This window comes from Micropterus salmoides, unplaced genomic scaffold, assembly GCF_014851395.1.
Source record: "Micropterus salmoides isolate LMB-PRFRI ecotype aquatic unplaced genomic scaffold, ASM1485139v1 Ms_hic_scaffold_19, whole genome shotgun sequence".
Taxonomy (NCBI): Eukaryota; Metazoa; Chordata; class Actinopteri; order Centrarchiformes; family Centrarchidae; genus Micropterus; species Micropterus salmoides.
The window spans coordinates 21412155-21431015 of record NW_024041039.1 but is presented as its reverse complement, the minus strand read 5'-3'; the positions used below and the strand labels follow the sequence as shown (position 1 = coordinate 21431015).

Here is an 18861-nt window from a genome sequence, read left to right as displayed (position 1 = left end):
TCCTGCCCGTCTACCCCCCCAACCCCTCCTGTGTCCAGCTCTCCCTCATAAGTCTTAGTGGATGCATCCTCTCTCTCAGATAGTCCCCAAATGGCCCAATCCTCCACCCAGAAAGCACACAGCTCAGTGGCCAATGCTCTAAAAAAAACAAAAAAATCATCCCGAGGGTAATATTCTCAGACAGCACGACTAGCCCCTGACACTACGACCCAGCCATAACACTGAGCATCCATTCTTAATCCCCTCCCATGGCCTCTTGTTTACCTCACCGCCCTCTGGCCACTGTGAAAAGGCACATGCTGCCCCATTTTTCTCATGGCTGTGTATTTTTTATGGCTTATCGCTCTGAGGCCATCGCTGTTATGAGTGTTGTCCAAGCGCTGGTGTAGTCAGAGAGATTTACATTCCTCAAAATAAAGTTTTTTTCACTAAATGGATCACAATGAATGGGATAGCTTCATAGCTAGCTTTAAGGCTAACATGATAAAACATGTAAAGACAGTTGTAATAGTGGTTAATGATGGTGATTTTGATGAACTTCTAGTCAGTATGCTAAGCTGGGCTAAACACATACAAGCTACTATGTTGAATACACAGGTGTTATTGATATCTTCATTTCTAACTCCAAATTTTAAACCATGTAACCTTCAGGAACTGCTAACGTCTTCACAATAATTGGCTTTAGTGCATAGTGTAATGTAACCTTACACAATGGAAAGGCCCCTTATGAACAGGAATGTAAATATGTGTTTGTCTAACCTGTGAATGTGTAAATGCAGGCACATACAAATGTATTTTTCAAGTTGCAGTGTGATGCAGCAGGAGGTAGGGAATGAGTGTCAAATGGACATAAAATCCAGGGGACCCTTGATGGTCTTGCTGTGGGTGAGTGAGGGATGGCAGCGTAAGGGAAGAAGAGCGATTGAGTGAAGGGTATGTATGAGGTGGGGTGGGGGTATAATGCGGCCTGTCCTTGTACCTCCTCCACTCCTCTTCTCTCAGCCTTCTCCTCTCTCTCCCCTCAGCCTGTTTCTGGCTCATTACCCCCTCCGCCAGCAGACTTCTCCCTGGGCGGCAGTGAAAAGAACTGTCCTCTCGCTCTCACAGACAGCCTCAGTCTGAGCACTGCCCTGCCCCTCCTGATATTAATCAACACACACACACACACACACACACACACACACACTCCTTCAAGCTCGCGCACACACCCTCCCCAGCGAGCTTGTCTGACGGACAGGCTGGTGGGCAGCCGTCTCTTCTCCTGGCCCTCACTTGCAAATGAGACATCCAACCCCTTAGAGAAGCAGGCGAGGGACAGGATATTAGAAAAGTTTTATTGGGAGGAAACTTTGTTTTCATTATATGGTCTTGTGTGAGTGAATGTGGGAGGAGATGCTAAATGTGCATGGTGCTGCTGGGCGGTTTTGTATTTCCTTTGTATGTTTTGAAATTACTTTAAAACTCTTTAAATACTGGACATTATGTCAGTCAGATGAGGCCAATATATTTGACAACTGATGGCCTTATATCTTTGGAGGGGGTGTGGTGCAGGCAATCCATGATTTAAATGTAAACCAAGCAGACCCCCCCGCTACCATAAAAAAAAAAGAAGAAAAAAATCAAGAATGGGACCTACTATCACTCTCAAATTGGTTAAAATGTTTTTTTTTTAAACTTTTTTTGAAATTGCAGTTGAGAAACAGAATTTTCATCTATATCTCAAGCTGCTCAATTATATGAATACAGTTCACAATTATGTGGTCAGAAAACTATGGATTTAAAATCAAATATCACCACTTCATCCTTTGCCAATACAGTGGAGTCTGATTGTTTGTCTAAAGTGGACAGAGGATGAATGTGTTTCACTATCTTTGCTATTATTGTCCTTAATTTTAATGAGATTACTTCATGTTTAGAGCCCAAGCCAGACTGAATGTATTAGGCAGAAACCAATATCAGCATTTAAGAGTTTAAGCATGTGATATTGGTATAGTAACATATGTCACTTAAAGGCTTAACATAAACATGAACATTTTGATAAGGATCCTTTAATTTAGTTTTTAATGTTCAGTGTGTAAGTTTTAGTGGCATCTAGTGGTGAGGGTTGCAAATTGCACCGGCTGCTCTCTGTGCTCCTGTGTGCTCCTGTGTGCTCTTCGAATGGTACCATTTGTGAAGTCGTTCTTACGACTTCAGTGTGTGTTCATGTGCTCAAGTTGGAATGTGGAATCAACATTGACGCTACTACAAAGATGCGTTGGATTAGCGTTGTAAGAGCAGACGAACAATACGCAGACATCTAGTTCACTCTGCATGGACAGCAAACTAACTGTTTTAACCATATTACAAATTACATGTTTGCAAAATCTGTAAATGCAATAAGTGATTTTGCACAAGTCAAAGTTCTGTATACTACTGTATGTCTCATATACACTTTATTTATGTCTTTGTAATAAAGATTTAGGAAAAGATTATTCTGATTATTCCGACACCACACGAATGCACCATCAACTCACCCCTCCCTTTCCAAGTGCCTAGCAGAAGCTACTGTGTCCGACATACTCTGTCGGCTCTTCTGCTAAATAATACGTGTGGGCCTCCATTTGTCAAAATTTCTCTTCGTTTCTTACTTCTAATAAACCAGTCGACTACTATTACTAATGTTACTTCTTCTTATTCTTCGTCTTCGTATGTATTCAACATAGTGACGAAACGCGCTCTGTAATGCCGTTTTTCCGTTTGTGCTACTGTAGAAACATGGCGGCGTAACATGGCAACATCTATGTAAGAGGACCTGCAGTGTATGTAGAATAGAATGTTGTAATTATATGTAAATTATATTGCATTTCTGTCAATAGATCCTCCTAAATATTACACACTGAACCTTAAAAGAATTATGGCCGGGTTAAATACCAGGTGGGGCATTTTACAGTTTCAACGTTAACTTCTCAGACAAATTGTGCAGTGGTGAGGCTGTTAAAATTACTGTAGGCATATGTGCCAGTAGTGATAAATCTGCATTAAGCTACTGTCAATAATGCTCATAATGGTATATATAATGTTACAGAGGCAACTAGAGAAAATACTGAAATTGTATCATGTTTTGGATAGATCCTTTTGCACAAAAGTTTGAATCTTGAAAAACTGATAAATAACCATTAGCATTTAAATTAATGATATAAGAAAGATATTAAATCAAATAAAAATCCAATGTCCTGTCGTGTCTCTTTTTCAATGTTTCTGCAACTCTGCCCTGATCAGTGTGGCTACCTGTCTGTCTGTCAATAATGTATGTAACATGATTGATGTGGACGTGTGCAGGGGGTTTATTATTTATCACAACTCATGGCCATCTTTCATGTCTTGTTTTGTAGGCCTATTGTGTGTGGATTGGGTGTATTGTTGGCTACTGGAGCACACCTCCTGCCAGAGCATTCAATTCAGTGGTCTCTCTCTTGAGTATCTCCTCTTTCTCATCAGCATGCAGTGAAGAGTTTAGTGCCCTTCTCAATCACACACCTTTGTAAGTGTTTCTGCTTTATGTATGTATGTACAAAAGCATGATTTCGGAATAGAATGGAAGGAGGAAACCCTTTCACATAGTGACTTGTCCAAACAAAGATAAATTAGTTATAAAACAACTTAATCTCTCCTAAATCTCTCACTAAGTGGTGGGATTTTATTTTTTCTTGTAAAATTTGGTATTAGAGACTGTGATAGCTTAATAAGGTCTATTTGCAGCTTCTGTCAATATCAATATTAGTCTTAAAACTAATTCAAAGGCTGGTGGAGACAGCTGACTTGCTCTCCAAAGTGCTGTAGTGTGTTTATTACACACTGTCGTCTTATCCCTAAAGATATCCCAGAGCGCCAGCCCCTCCCTGTCTTACCCTCTTTGCCCTCTTTTAAAACCTGTGCCCGCTGACAGTCTGCCAGGTGCGCCCATACCCAGGAGACATGCCCGGTGTCACCGAGCAAAGCGAGCTCACATTGGCCGTGAACAGAGGCGAAATGCCAGCTCGGCCGCAGAATAACTTTAGGGGGGGGACTGAGAAGATCCCTGATGCTGGTATGTGTGACATTAGCTGGCTGCCTTCCCTGTCCTCTCGGCAAAGCTCGTGGCCCCAGCTCTGCCTTCACACGCTGACTGGGTATGTGACCCAGTGTCCAACTGACATATTCCCTGGCAGGGAGTCAGAATATGAAATGATCGTATTATTCACGTCCTACCTTTGACATTGTCTGTTAGCTGTGCAGCAGGCAGCACAGATAGAGCTGCAATCTGGCAGCACCGTCGACCTGGGGTAGTGTGTCTAAACACCAAGCGAAGAAAGTACCTGGGAAATCCAGCATTTGCTTGCACATGAACTCTCGCGTGTTGTTACACACTGTCATTCAAAACAACGAGTATCCAGTGTGTCTCTCTCCTGGTTTGATGCTGTGCTAATAGCTTAGCTTCCAGTATTGCGGCACTGTCTCCTGGGTGTTCCTCGAGTCTTCCTGTTCTGATGAGAGCAGCTGGACACTCGGGAGTCTTCGTCTCCTTTCTCAGGCAGACTATGCAATTTAAACCTGCCTCGGGCACGTAGATATTATTCCCCGGTGAGATGGCTGAAAATTAATGGAAATTGTTTTAGAGGAATCATTATTAACATTCTCCTTTGGATGCCCTTTTGTCATCTCAGCCCTGTCGCCGCTCCTGTTTTATTCTCACGCTAATTTATGCAGCCGATGACATTCCTGTCGGTGTGTGAATGTGCTGGGAAATGTGAATAATCAGACTAATAATTAGTAATTGCTCCATCACTTCAGTGGGCATACATTTTGGCATTAGAAGATTATCAGTCATGTATGCATCTTATTTAGCTGCTGTTTTCCCTCTTATCTTCATTTTTTAGCATCCGGTAACGCTTTAAATTTTTTGCCACTGTTTGCAACTGTAGGCACTACTAATGGACAGAGAAGGTATTATAGTTTTTCTCCTCATATCTTTCCCCTGGTGAAGAAGACTTTGTTGTAGTGTAGTATAACATAGCACATACACTCATCTCTGGAACCAAGAAATCACATTCCCTTACACATACGACTCAATTTCACACCCTGAGATGGATTAAGAGGACTCTTCACTACGGGCCTGCGTGGGGAAAAAGGGTAAATATCACCCTTGTTCCGGGTGCCGGAAAATCCGCTATTTAAATGGGAAGTAATATAACTGACATTTTCCAGTTCATTATGCAGCCCCTGACCTTCACAATGTATGACTTGGATACTTCTCTGGCAAACAGTGAGGCATGGTTCTCCCTAATGGGAGATGTTTGACCTTGTCAGGAACTAAGGGGAGGTCAGGGATGAAGGAGGCGGTAATCGGCCCAAGAGAGATGGGACGCAGTGGAGGAACACCTACAATAATGACTAAGATCACTTTAACACTCTAAACAGCAGTAATGGTGGCACTGAGTCAGATCTGTAGTTACTAAAGACTTTAAAGTCTAACTGTTTCTTGACAGAAATGAGTAAATAATCTATTTGTGCATTTTGGAAAGTGATAATGCCTTTGATACATTATGTAAATTTCTGATCTTTGGGGATAATCTATAGCTGTCGAATGTGTATTACATCATCTGGTCTTCAGATTTGTGTTTATCTCTGTTTGTGGCCAAACGACTGAAGCTTATCACAGATGGATTCAACTAATCTTCAATTGGCTTTTTGCCTTTATGTCCAACTGTACTTTAAAGACTCCTCAGGATTCCAGATAAATCCATCGCACTCAGTCACCAAACGTAATAGAAAGTAATCATATCGGGAGTCTTTCACGGATTAGGCTGTTTTGAATGTGATTTATAATCTCTTCCATTTGTGTGAACTACAATGATGTGCACTGGGCGCCTGCAAGAGATAATCTTATTACCCAGTTGGCTTTTGTTTTCTGCTGCCTTGCTTTTATTCTTTATTAAAACATTTTGCTACATTAAACATGCTAATTTGTGCCTGGGCATAATTGGGGTCTTGCTTTAAAAGAACCTCTCCCCTGTTTGGTAGAAGATTAGGAATTTCATCGGCAGGATTATGTATAGAGTACAGTGAAAGCCCATGAAATAGTCTTGCCTTCCATTATGTTTAAAGCCACTCAAGCTTATTAATGTGAAAGGAAATTGTATTATTCGCCACATAACGCCATTGTCATATGACAAAAAGATGTCAGATGGCAGCTATTTTGATTGATGGGATTGGTCGGCTGATTAGTTCTTGTCCAATCAGTATGCTTTGGGGATCAAATTCATCAAGACAATCAGCTTTCAAACAGACAGAAAAATCCTGGTAATTCTAGTGTGGTGTATTTTCAGGATTGTCAGAAATAGCCAAGCATTCACTGTGTCAGGGTTGCAACTGCAAAGCTGTCAAATCTTCTATACTACTATAATCAGAAATGGAACAGCAGAAGATCTAGCTTTGGACACCAGAAGAGAGAATGTGAGACAGATAAAAACCCAACAACTCACGCAGGAATCCTCATTGATCACTGGTGGCTTTTCATGAGCCTCAGATGTGGAGAGATCAGAGCTCTTACTATGAAATGATATCTCACAATGATGATGATACCCAGATCTGCTCCAAAAAAAAAAATGTCAAAGAAAGTGCAAAGAGAATATTCAGGTGTCAGTATTTCTGCCGTGTTCACCTAGGGGTCTAATAAGTGATCACACAGAAAACGGGGAATCTCTCCCCCATAATGGTGAGCAACTTTTGATTTTGTGTCAAAACATATTTAAAATTTGAACAGTGCCGTCATTCCTGTGGTGTGCCGCTCTCTCCGTGGGGCTTGTCACGGGAGGCGTCATGGCATGCAGCTCCAATACACAAGCCTCCCTTCATTTTTCTGTCTGACATGTTAAGTGTGATGGTACAAAGAGGTTCCATTTTAATTGTTTGGACAGATCACTCAAGGGAGAGAGGTTTTGATTTTGGGTGTTGACAGAATAGGCACAGGCTTGCTGAGTTGCTTTGGTGTCTGTCTTGCTAGTTCTGACACTGCACTATATTGATCGTGATAGACTGTTTACTTCAGGCCGCACTTAAGCTAAAGGCCAAGATTTGTCCAACCTTTCACAGTAGCTACTGCTGGGGGAATTAGTTTACTAGAACATGCTATGATGCAGAGATGACCTGTTATTGTTGCACCCTTTTGGATTTGTATGCAAAAATCCATTCAGTCAAATAGTGACTGTCAATCAATTTTTAGTGGTTAATCTTTCAGGTAGATTTGAGGAAAGCCATGCAGCAAGCTATTTGACTAACAAGCCACTGATCTATAAGCATGGGTCAACTGTATGTGTAATATCTGTATTAAACAAGACAAATGGGCACTTAAGCTGTGGTGTGCAGGCACTTTATGAAATAGGACTATACTTCGATGGGTGGTGAGAAATCACCTGTTGATGGCCCATAATGCAATAGAACATTCCTTTTAAATGGGCGGGAACTATAATGTCACACAGTCCATTGATATTCTCCTGCTATGCCCATGTCTTGGCTCTCTGTTCCGGAGGAATGATTAGGGTGACGGACGACAGGGCGATGACACAAGAAAACAGTCCCACCTCCCTTCTTCTCCTCGCCACCCCCTCCCTTTTCTTTGCCTCCCCTCAACCCTTCAACACAACAGCCACAAATTACCCACTTTGGTTGCAATATTATCAGGGCTGATCGTTGGTGTCCATAATTAGAGTCTTAGTGTCGTCTAGCCTCCATTAGGCTAACAATAGAGCCTTGGAACAAGGCCACTTTGGGCAAATAACATGTTGAGAACACTTGACTTTTGTGAAGAGATAGTGAAAAGCATCTGAGGCCATTACTGATTGAATGGTTCTGTGTCAGATGACTCTGTGAAAGCCGTGGATAGGCAGACTATGGAATCATCTCCATTGCAGAAAGCACACACATATACACAGGCAAAGATGCATAGGGTGCAGTCACAAGCAGAAACGCAGACACACGCGTCTTTATGCTCAAACAGTGACAGTGTTTTCCCTTCCTGTGCCCATACTCCTTTGACAGAGACACAAATACAAATATCATCACACTGCATGCTGCAGCCTAGTGGAGCTTGTATTTCAATCACACGGCGTTAGATAGCTTGCTGCTGACTTTCCTCCCAGGCTACGGAGAGAGAGAGAGAGCGCTCTGTATTCTGAGCCCAGGCCCTGTTTGATCTCCGTCATCGCCCCTCTAAGACATCATTGTGTAACACTGTAAAAGCGGACGGCTTCACAGAGCGAAGGAAATATCAAGGAAGTTATTCATAAATATTAGATAAGATCAAAACAGCCAGTTGCTCTCAGACTCTGAGCTCCTGGGTCAAGCCATCCACATCCCTTTGATTTTTTTTCTTCCTCTCAGGCTGAGCAGGAAGGATTGAGCATGCCCCCCGTTTAAAGGAACAATATGTAAAATATGGCCAAAATTTTAGTTTAAAACATTGAAAAGATTAACTAAAATGATCAAGAGAATGTGCAGTAGAAGTAACACTTCTGACTTCATGTCAAATACACTTATGTACTGTTGCAGCAATACCTGAAGTTAGCATGCTAACCAGCTAGCCCCAGCTGGTCCAGTGTTGTAATACTACTTGTGCCTCGAGAGACGATATTGAGTCCAGTCTTCCCTCAGTCCAACATGAGAGGACGAAGAAGTAAAGCTGCCCTGGGGGCTTGTCAATCAATGCTGCTGCACGAGGTGCTCTCCATTGCTCTCCTGAACCTCTCATTCCTCCACTACCGCTATTTTGATCTTTCCTGTCACTGGCTGGGCAGACTGGGTGTGAAATCATCATTGTCCGGGGACACACAGGAGCCGTTAAACAGTTGGACTGTTCAGGCAGAGGCACAACTTCAAGCAAATCTGGCAAGAAAACACACTGATACTGTAAACAATATAAATGATATGATTGTGGGGGTGAAATGCTTTCCCTAATATTTGTTTGAAGCATGTGGCCAGGAATTACACATTGTACTTTTTAAAGAGCTGGAAAACAGGGAAATAGGCAGAAACCACAGAGTCCAATCCCGTTACTAATAAGCCACTAATAAAGCACAAATGTACTGTTTTGTTTCATTTCTGATCAACACTTTTCATTATTCATAATTTTCTTGTTTTGATTGCCGTCCCTAACGCACAGCACGCTGAACCTGAGGAGATTAATAGGCAGTATTCTCCAAACTCTTCCTCCTCTCCTCCGGAGCTGACACAAATTGGTGAAATATCACTTTGATCATGCCTCCTGAACAACAAACAAAACACAAACCTAATTAGCCTAATTCAAAATCGTTCCAAATGCCTCTGTTTTTTCTGAAAGCCTCCCTTCTCTGTGCCATTGTTTAAGATAAAACCAAGTTGGACGGCCATCAGTATTTTTACTATGTATGTGTGTGTTTGATTTAACTAAGCAAATGAGTCCCTAAATGTGTCGGCTGAACTTTGACCTTTCAATTGACAGACAGGGGGCACCAGTTGCTCCAATGCATCAGTCCTCTTTCCTCAAGATCACTTATGCTAGAAAGCAGAACAAAGACAACCTGCTTTAAACAGACTTGCAGGCTGTAGCAGGTTTTTTGGATGTGGGAGGGCTCACTCTGCTGACTCCTTTGTTGATGTTAGTCATCCCATCTGGGTAGAAATGTCAAGTGGCAGGAAAATCAAAAAACTCTCTGATTTATTGCACCACTTAAAAAAAAATCCCAGTAAAGAATGGGTGTAGGATCTGCTCATGTACTTACTATTAAACTTGATGAATAATCATGTCATTGGTTTTAAATTTTGCACATTGTATGGAGTTACTTGATGATCACATCAACAGTCTTCTATATGAACTCATAAATATGCTAATAAGTCCACCATGAAATGAGCAAAGTGATCGTCTTTTGCTGCTAGGGCCACTAATTTGTTGTAGAAGTTGACGCATCGCATCAGTGTCTATTTGCCAATGGGGACTTTTCCAAGGGCAGCAATGCACCAAAGCTATACAGCATTTGAAGTGTTCACTTACTACAAGCAGCATGAAGTCTACCTTGCAATGCTAGCGGAATAGCTCACGTTGCCTTGCTAACATATGCAATGACTGCCGGCGAGCTCTTCCCCATTAGGTTTGCACATCAAAGGCGGCGAGAGAAGTTCTTCACAGTCAGTTAAAAGTGGGCTCAGTGTGGATCTTGTAAATACCGTCTTTGAGTCTGTGCCTCTCGGGGGACACTTCACACACTCCTCCAGTCAGGAGAAGGGAGGGAGGGAAGGAGAGGAGCAGTGACAGGCATCAGAGGGGGAGGTGGGGGATGGAGGTATGGGGGTAGGGGGGGTGTTCTGAGAGCCCAGTCCCCTGTCACCATCAAGATAGGATCTGTGGATGAAGAAAATCACCCTCCTCTACTCTCCTCTCCCCGTCTGTATCTCGCTCTCATCCTCTTCCTCCTCTTCACACTTCACATGATGGCTGACAGTAAAAGTAGAGCATAGCTGTTTTCCGTTTTCTTTTGAGTCATGTTTTTCATAACACATAAATAGAGCGTGCAGCGTCCTGGGAATTCTGTGATTCTGTGTTTCAGTATACAGGCGGACACAATAGCATCCACTCTTCTCAAGTGTTGAAAACATTTTATCCATCATAGCCGTTTGTAGGGCTCTGGTGAGGCCCTCGACTCCGCAAGGAGCAGAAAGGAATAAGAGATGTGTTTTGTCAGCCGCCACACAAACACACATACACACAACCAGGCACGCACATACCGTGCGCTCCTGAGCCCATCGTTGCCCGGTTTTGCAGACTGATCAATGCAAATGCTGTTATTTACCCAAGCCTGAAATGAAAAGACTATGGATCAATTTGATGCACTTCCATAGGGTGTGCTCACAATGGCTGGCTGCTTTTTGTCTGAGCTATACTCCCCTTCTCCTCCTCCTTAGCCATCCACCCCTCATCTTTAACAAGAGCCCCCCCAGCCCGCCCACCCTCTTCAACATCACTAATGCAAAATATACTACCATGCTCCCTCTCACGTACACAGACCATCATCTATGAATTCTCTCTCTGCACGCTCTTTCTCGCTCTTTTTTTCTTTCAAACACACCCACAGTGTGACACTGGGGCTGCATCCGTCTGAGCTGTGTGTGTATCTGCGTGTGCATGTGTGTGTTTGTGTGTGTTTTGGGCTGACCCACTTTCTGTGCTTGGCCAGGCTTGTGCTGCTGCTGCTGCTGCTGCTGCTGCTGTCTGCTGTGCTGTGCTGCTAGGGGGAGATCCCTGCAGACTCCCCCGGAACAGACTCCAGCTCTCCTTCTGACAGACACTCACCGTGGCATGTTATCCCCCCGCGGATTGGAGACCTCTGTCAATGTATGTGTGTGAGCAAGAGAGAGAGTTTCAGATACACCTTGATGCAGATGCACGAATAAATACTCACAAAAATGCATGCACATGGATGCACATGCAGTAACAGCATCCTTACCAACGCGCACACACACAGCCGCGCACATATGCAAAGCACATACCATCCCAGATCTGTATATTTTTAATTCCATCCACCCTCCTCCAGCTCCTCCTCCTCTCTTCCCCGTGTTTGTCTGGAGTTATTGTTTCAATCTTGCTGCATCAGGGGGCCCCTGAAGGTTATAAATTAAACATAAATGCAAATGCGCTGAGCCATTGCCCTCCTCCACCTCCCTCCTCCCGCACACACCCATCCTCGCCATTCAAACAGATCAGTGTGTCTGCGAATTAATAGGAGAACAGTGGGCTTTTTTTAATGAGCGAGAGAGAGAAATTAGAGTTGCAAAGCCACAGTGCACACACCCAGAGCTGCAGCCGAGGCAACGGCTTGAAAAGCTGGGCGCCATCATAGAATATGCTAATGCTCCAGGTCCCCTCACTGTCAGCCTTAGTGTTGCTCTAGATGAGATCAGAGCTGAGGCTTTGATCTGGGACACTGATGGGAGCCAGAATCGTCATGTGCACAAAAGTACAGAGAGCAGGATGGGTGCGGATGAGGCTTCTTCTAATCAGAAAAGGTGCATATAACCAGAAATGAATGCTTCATCATTTAAGGAGTTGTAGTTTTGTCATACACACCAACAGCAGGCACTTTCTGTCACCTACACATTTTCTGCTCTTTCACACTCATATACACAGAGGATGTAAATGTGATGTCTTCTCAGGGTGTCCTGTAGATAAATAGCCATCTGGTCCTGTTGCTGCTATAGGCTGGGCCCGAGTACACTGAATGGTGAACACCATGGAGACTTTGTAGTTGGACCGTAACAACATTATAGCTTTTATTCTCTGCCATATGGGCTCATAAAGGCAAACGGCTGGGAAAGGTTTCTAGGGATGTCACTCGCTTTTATTTGTCTCCAATGAGCGAGCTTTCATTTGGAAAAGTGGGATTAAGCCTTTTGTTGTCATGTGATAATATGAATGTGTGATTTTCTTTTGCATGTTACACAAGTAGTTTCACAAAGTGCACAATTTATACATATTTTGGCATAAGGTAGTCCTACCCTCTCACTCAGTTTTTTCCCTCTCAAACACAAGGTGTCCTTTTTGTATTTTTATACTTTAAAAAAAAAAAAAACTCTTACTTGTACTAACACTGTATCTCCAGCAGGGGTCTTCCCATTGTCACTGACATGGCTTCATGGTGAATTGTCTTACACTATGCACAGAGTAAAAGGCAGAGTGAATTGTGCCTCCTTGTTTCACAAATATGTGACCTAAAGCAACAATTAGGTGTCGAAAAAATAGGATCATTACCCATACAGTGTTCATTATTTTAGTCATCATTACCTCCACCACTGGCACCTTCGTTGTGATAATCATCATCATCAGCATCATCACATTTATTCCCACCACCACCAGCCATCATCATTATCATGGCCATTCTCAGCACAACTCTCATCCCCAAATCTTTCACCCCCACCACCACCACCACCATTCCCTCCCCTCCACCCCACTTTCATCCAGCAGCTCCCTCTGTTGATCAAATGCATCTGATCTCATCAAAGCGGGCCCTCTGCTCATTCAAGTCCCAACAGACACCCCAGCTTCTTTACTAAGCACTATTTTACATTCATGTTTGAATATTTGAATACCACTGATGGGATAGCATATCTTGTAGACTTTGGTTTTGTGTGGTCCTACACTGCAGCATGGAACTGCCCCCCCCCCCCTCTTTTTTTTATTTCATTATCATTACTGACAAGGAAATTAAAGAATGTGGCCTTTTATTCAAATAAGACCCTAATGAAGAATGGGTTTAATATTCATACTATTCATATTACATTCCTATGGAGACTTAAAGTGAGTTTATACCTGTTACCTAATCGTGCTGAAAGGCAATGTATATCTGTTTTCACAACGAATAACTCTGTAGAATATTATATAGTTTATAGTTTGTGATATTTCCCTATTAGTACAGTATATGGTTCTTTGTTAAAGGGGATAATAATTTCAGTTCAGGGTGAAAGAATTGATTGGGCCTTGTAGGGGATGAACCCTGTGGTACAGATATTACTACATTATAGCTGCTATAAAGTGTGATTACATTCTTATTCCGATGGCAACATTATTGCGCACAGCTTGTGGTTTCGTGTCCGACTCCTGTCAGAGCTGCAGAGAACTGGCTTGAGCCGAGGGACAGAGAGGGTGGGAGGAAGGAAAATCAGATCTGGATAATTGCGTCGAAACTCGCTCGGGTAAACTTAACATCTGCTAGTGTGTTTATTTGAAGGATCCGCGCGGAGTGGAGGAGCAGTGTCCGTGCATAATTTGGAAATGCCCGATCTGTCACGGCTGTTGTTTGTTTGACAATAATACGCACTTTAAACTCAACGGAGGGGGTGATCCCTTGACGGTCTGAGGTGCAGTTATTAAAAGAAATCTTGATATTATAACGACAATAAGGATATGTATGTCATATCAAAATACTGCCATATCAGTGTATCGTTTTTTAAATTGTAAAATCAGCCTGCAAAGCATCGTAAAACACAGAATCATCCATATGCAGCGTGCGTAATGGCTTGCTACTCCAGTCCGGATTTTCCATGTGAGGCGCGCCGGAGCCCTGGAGGTGGATAAGCTGGTAGAGCCCGCTCTCTCTCATGCCATGCTGGGCCACAAGGGCTCCGGGAGACGCTGCTACATATTATCGAGAACCGGGATGGAGGAGAGGCGGAGGGGGGAAGAAAAAAAAGTTTCGTTTTAACCTGGCAGAGAAACTTTCAACATGAAGCCTCACTGACGCACCGTTTCACCACCAACACAGCAACACCAGCGCTAGAACATAGCTTGCTTTTCCACTGAATATATTTTTCAGCTCCCAGCTTCTTCTTCCTCTCTTGTATTATTTTCTGTGCGCAAGGCTGGTCGGGGCTTGCTGTCACTGCGCGCTGAGATGTTGGAGTGACCATGGCTGCGCAAGTTGCATCGGCTCCGACCAGAACTAATAGCAAAAATAAGAAATTATCCAGTGGTCTGGGTCCGGAGCTCATTTCGGGGAAATCCGGAGGAGGAGGAGGAGGAGGAGGGACCATACAGCGGACTGGACCGATGCTGGGTGCCGGAGATGGGACTCTGAATAATGTAGACCATCACCGCCGAAACGAGCTCAACATGGTTCATTCAACTTCCACGACTCACAACGCTCCGGACGGCCCCGACAAGGATGGGAATAACCTCACGTCCGCCCCGGCCTCGACTAATTCAACCACTTCCTCGATGGAAACGGGTTTGATCGCGAACCACAAGCTGAAATGTGTGGGGAGCGGAGATCCCCCTCAGCCTCAGCCGCAGCAGCAGCAGCCGCCGCCGCAATTCGGCCAATTTACGCCACATCAGCAGCGACAGATCCAAAGTAACAACAACGGCCAGGGACCCCGTGGGGACAGAGGTATGGATCACCAACACCACGGGGGCAAAGAGAACCTGTTGGGGGGCCAGGGGGAGCCACAGCAGCAGCACATGCCAGGAAAAGGTGATGGGGACCTCACCTGTAAACCCGCGGAGAGGATGATGGGTACCAGGTATGAACACTCTAACTTGGGGCCAACTGGTAACAACTCTGAGTTTAATAACAACTATTACACTCCAAGGCCCTGTTATGAGCAACATGGCGGACAGCAGCAACAAAGCACCGGGATGGGGATAACGCATTCCTCGGCACATAACAGCATTGAGAACTCCCACGAAGCAGGGTACCACAACAGCCAGTACAATCAGTACCCGGCGTACCGGGCGGGATACAGCGGCGGGGCCTACGGAATGATGGGGCCCTCTGGTTGCCGGCAATCTGGGAACATGATGATGGGCAGCAACTCCTCAGCAAGCCACAGCAAGTCTCCCCTGGGAGCTGCTTCAGGTGGCTTTCAGAGGTTCCCAGGACAAACTCAACAGCAGCATCCCTCAGGAGCCACCCCGACCCTCAACCAACTGCTGACATCCCCCAGCCCCATGATGCGGGGTTATGGCGGTGCATATCAAGACTACAGCGGCCCCACAGCGCAGCAGCAAGCCGGCATGGGCCTAGGGAAGGACGTGGGGCCCCAGTATGGAGCCACCTCTGCCCACGGCTGGGGAGGGCAGCAGAGAAACCACCCTCATTCACTGAGTCCAGGCAACGGAGGGCAAGGCCTCGGCAGGACGCAGGTAAGTTTTGGAAACTTCTCAGCCAGTCACTCCACTGTGCATCTGAACGCCGGTGTGTCACTCATAATTGGTGGTGGAGGGCTGTGTGTGTGTGTGTGTGTATGTTGACCCCAAATAGCCTACTGTGCGACAAGGACCATTATGTGTGGACGAGAATGTTTGTAAGCTAAAGTTACATGGGTTAATATTTTTATTAGGCAGATTTTCTGCAAAATAAAGGCCATTACATGTGCATCATTCGGACTTGTGTTAACGTGTTAGATATTAGACTTGCCTGAGCTTTGACATGACAGAAAAGGGAAGAAACCCCACATTTATTTTGAAAAATCTGCTTCGTTTATTAGGCTATTTTAATGATCATACACATTAATTAGCCTAATAGGGTAAACCGGAGGCTGTGTTTCTGTCCTCATATTTCAATAGTTCCATGTTCCAGTTGCGCACTGTCCGTATTATGTCATTTTTAGATTAAAAAGCAGCATTAATGCTGGGCAGATGCACCTCTCTGCAGACGTGGTGTCAGACACGTTGCGAAACGCCCTGTTTAGAGGACATGTTGTGTTCGAGGCGCTGGTGGAACAAAGTAAAATATTCCTATAGGAAATTATATGATCATTATAAACGCTGACGTTCTGTAATAGTTATCACCTCTTAGTGTTTAACTATTTGAAACATCAAACAGACATCGCGGCCGAGCAATGAACCACCTGTCCCTGTCCGTGCCCTCCCTGTCGAGCCGGAGCGCGTCTGTGCGCCTCATTTTATTCCCATGCAGATCTTTTCAGAATTTGAATTGTGGAGGAAAACTGGCTGAAAGCTCTCCGTACTCCCGGCTCACAGTTGACACCCAGTCTGCCATCTGATTGGCTCCCTGTGGCCCCGCTGGGCAGACTGCGCTCAAAAAAAGAAAAAAAAAAAAAAGGATTCTTGCAGGCTTCCTTCGCCATGGCGCTGTAGTGATGCTGCATTTACGTCTTATGGGAATACTCCAGACTTGGAGGCCGTCCAACAAGATAATTGAAGTTTTATGAAGGTTTAGGCTGCTCCCGATAAATATTCACATAATTTTTCCACACTGAACAGACATACAAAAATGCTGCAATGTCAGCCCAAAATGACTAAAAGAAAGTACAGTGAGCTATAATCCTATTATATGTTGAGGATTGTCCAGTTTTGTTTGTTCTGTTTGATATAAATGTATAATTTTCCACATAATTCAGGAGAAATTGCCCCACACATTTATCTTATACCTGTTATGTAAATGCATTATAAAACTGTTTGTAGATTACCATTTTGAAATATAAGGATAAAACTCTTTTTTTGTGTGTGTGTAACAGTCTTACAACCCCAGGCAAGCAGACTAGTGTTGGCCACTGCTGCAGCTGCAGGGTTTAATGCCTTGCTCGAGGGCTACTTCAGTAGCAATAGTTGAGGAAGGGAAGAAAGTCTTACTAATTGTTCAAGTATTCCCCACTTATGTTATTGGGGGACTGCACTCAAGGATCCCTGACCCTGTGCTGAAATACTGATGCGTCAACAGGGTGCAGCCTTAACAGCCAGGGGATGAAGTAGCTTCCAGTTCAGAACTCTGCCCCAAAACAACACAGTCTTTCCCTCCGGAAGAGCCATTATTCTGATGCGGTAAATTATTTGCACTGCTGGATGGCACATCTGGACAACTGGAGGGCAAGGTGGTTGAGCATAGCTTATACTGTCTGCCTCTCACAAAACAAAAGCAGTTCATTAGCCTACATTGTTTCAATCAAAGGCAATTTGCATTGGATGCTGGGGAAATTAAGTGAATGTTTTAGCGTGGGAGGGTTTGCTGTGGTATTGATTGTTTCAAATTATGCACTGATAAGATGGTCACTAGAAACTACAGTAATCTCAGTCTTTACTACAGTGATTGTTACTGATTAAGGAGTGGATATTAAGAATATATATCAAAGACATGAAAGTCAGATAGCATATCAGTCACAGCATGCAGTCATTTGAGCCATATTTTATATTATTCAAACTAAGTTTTTAAATTCCAACACGCCAGCCTCCTAAACAACATTAAACATTAAACTGCAAATGTGTTACCCCCTCCCACCCCCCCAGTTTTACACTTTCGGAGTAAGTGCATGCGCTACTGTGTTTTTTCTTGACTCTATCAACATTTCAGCAGCAGTATATTCACGCTACAAAAGCCCTATGTTTAATTCATATTTGGAGCAGCAGCACTGCTCTCCTGTGCGCTGACAGGCTGTGTGAGAAAGGCGAGCGGTGTAGTGCATAATACTGCCTCCAAATTGGCCCCGTGATATGACTGCGCTTCACTTCAGAGTGCGTTTGGTCGGAGCACGCCTCTGTCACCTGTTGGCACAGTTTCCCCTCTTTCAAATTCAATTTCCCTCCACGCTGCCTCTCTTCAGGAGCAAGCTGTGAGCGAAACGAGTGCACCTCATTTACACCCCCCCCCACACACACACACACATACACACACACACACACTCTGGCCACTCACCAAAATAAAGACACAGCCCCAGTGTTGTGCAGAGATGCGTATTATTTAGAGGTGTGTGTTTTGAACCTGCTCTCTCATCACAATGACATCGTCCTAGTTTTTCAAATTATTGTGGCCTATTTGATTGAGGAAAAACAGAACAATATTCAGTGTTCAGCTTTCCTCCTGAATGTGTGTCTGCATGTTTGTCTGCACGTCAGCTGCTTGAAATCCAGGCCGTTTCTGCTCAGTGCGTGTCTTTCCTTGCTCATGTGCCGTGTGTACCTACAGCAGATGCGCTAATCCTAATGACTTATTTAGGTTTACCTCAGAACTGAAACAGCAGTTTCTGTCTCAATTTATATGTGTAACAAGGATCTGTCTGTTATCCACTAATCAGAACACACACAACACACACAGAGAACAATAAAAGTAATTAGTAGATAATAATGAGAGCCTAGCAAGTTGAAAATAGCGTTGTTGTTTCGATAATTACAGCAGCACCTCATTTAAAATCTGACCTAATAAAACAAAAACGAAAGGATATTTACAGTTTCCACGAATTTATCACTATTATGCTCAGTGTTTTGCCTCTGTTTTTTTTAGAATTGAAATCAAAGCAGTAGTTCTAAATATCAAAGACCAGACCCAGTCCCATCCTTGGTAATGTGCTTACCTTGAAATGATT

The 18861-nt window shown here is 43.9% G+C and overlaps 1 protein-coding gene across 1 annotated transcript in view; it reads left to right on the top strand.

Annotated features, from left to right (window-relative positions):
• The first annotated feature begins 14449 nt into the window (after positions 1-14449).
• The window catches only part of LOC119910359 (AT-rich interactive domain-containing protein 1B-like), a 173011-nt gene continuing 168599 nt past the window's right edge, over positions 14450-18861 (top strand). Inside the window, 1 exon segment of the mRNA XM_038728934.1 lies at positions 14450-15685. Within this exon segment, the coding sequence (XP_038584862.1) occupies positions 14450-15685 (1236 nt within the window).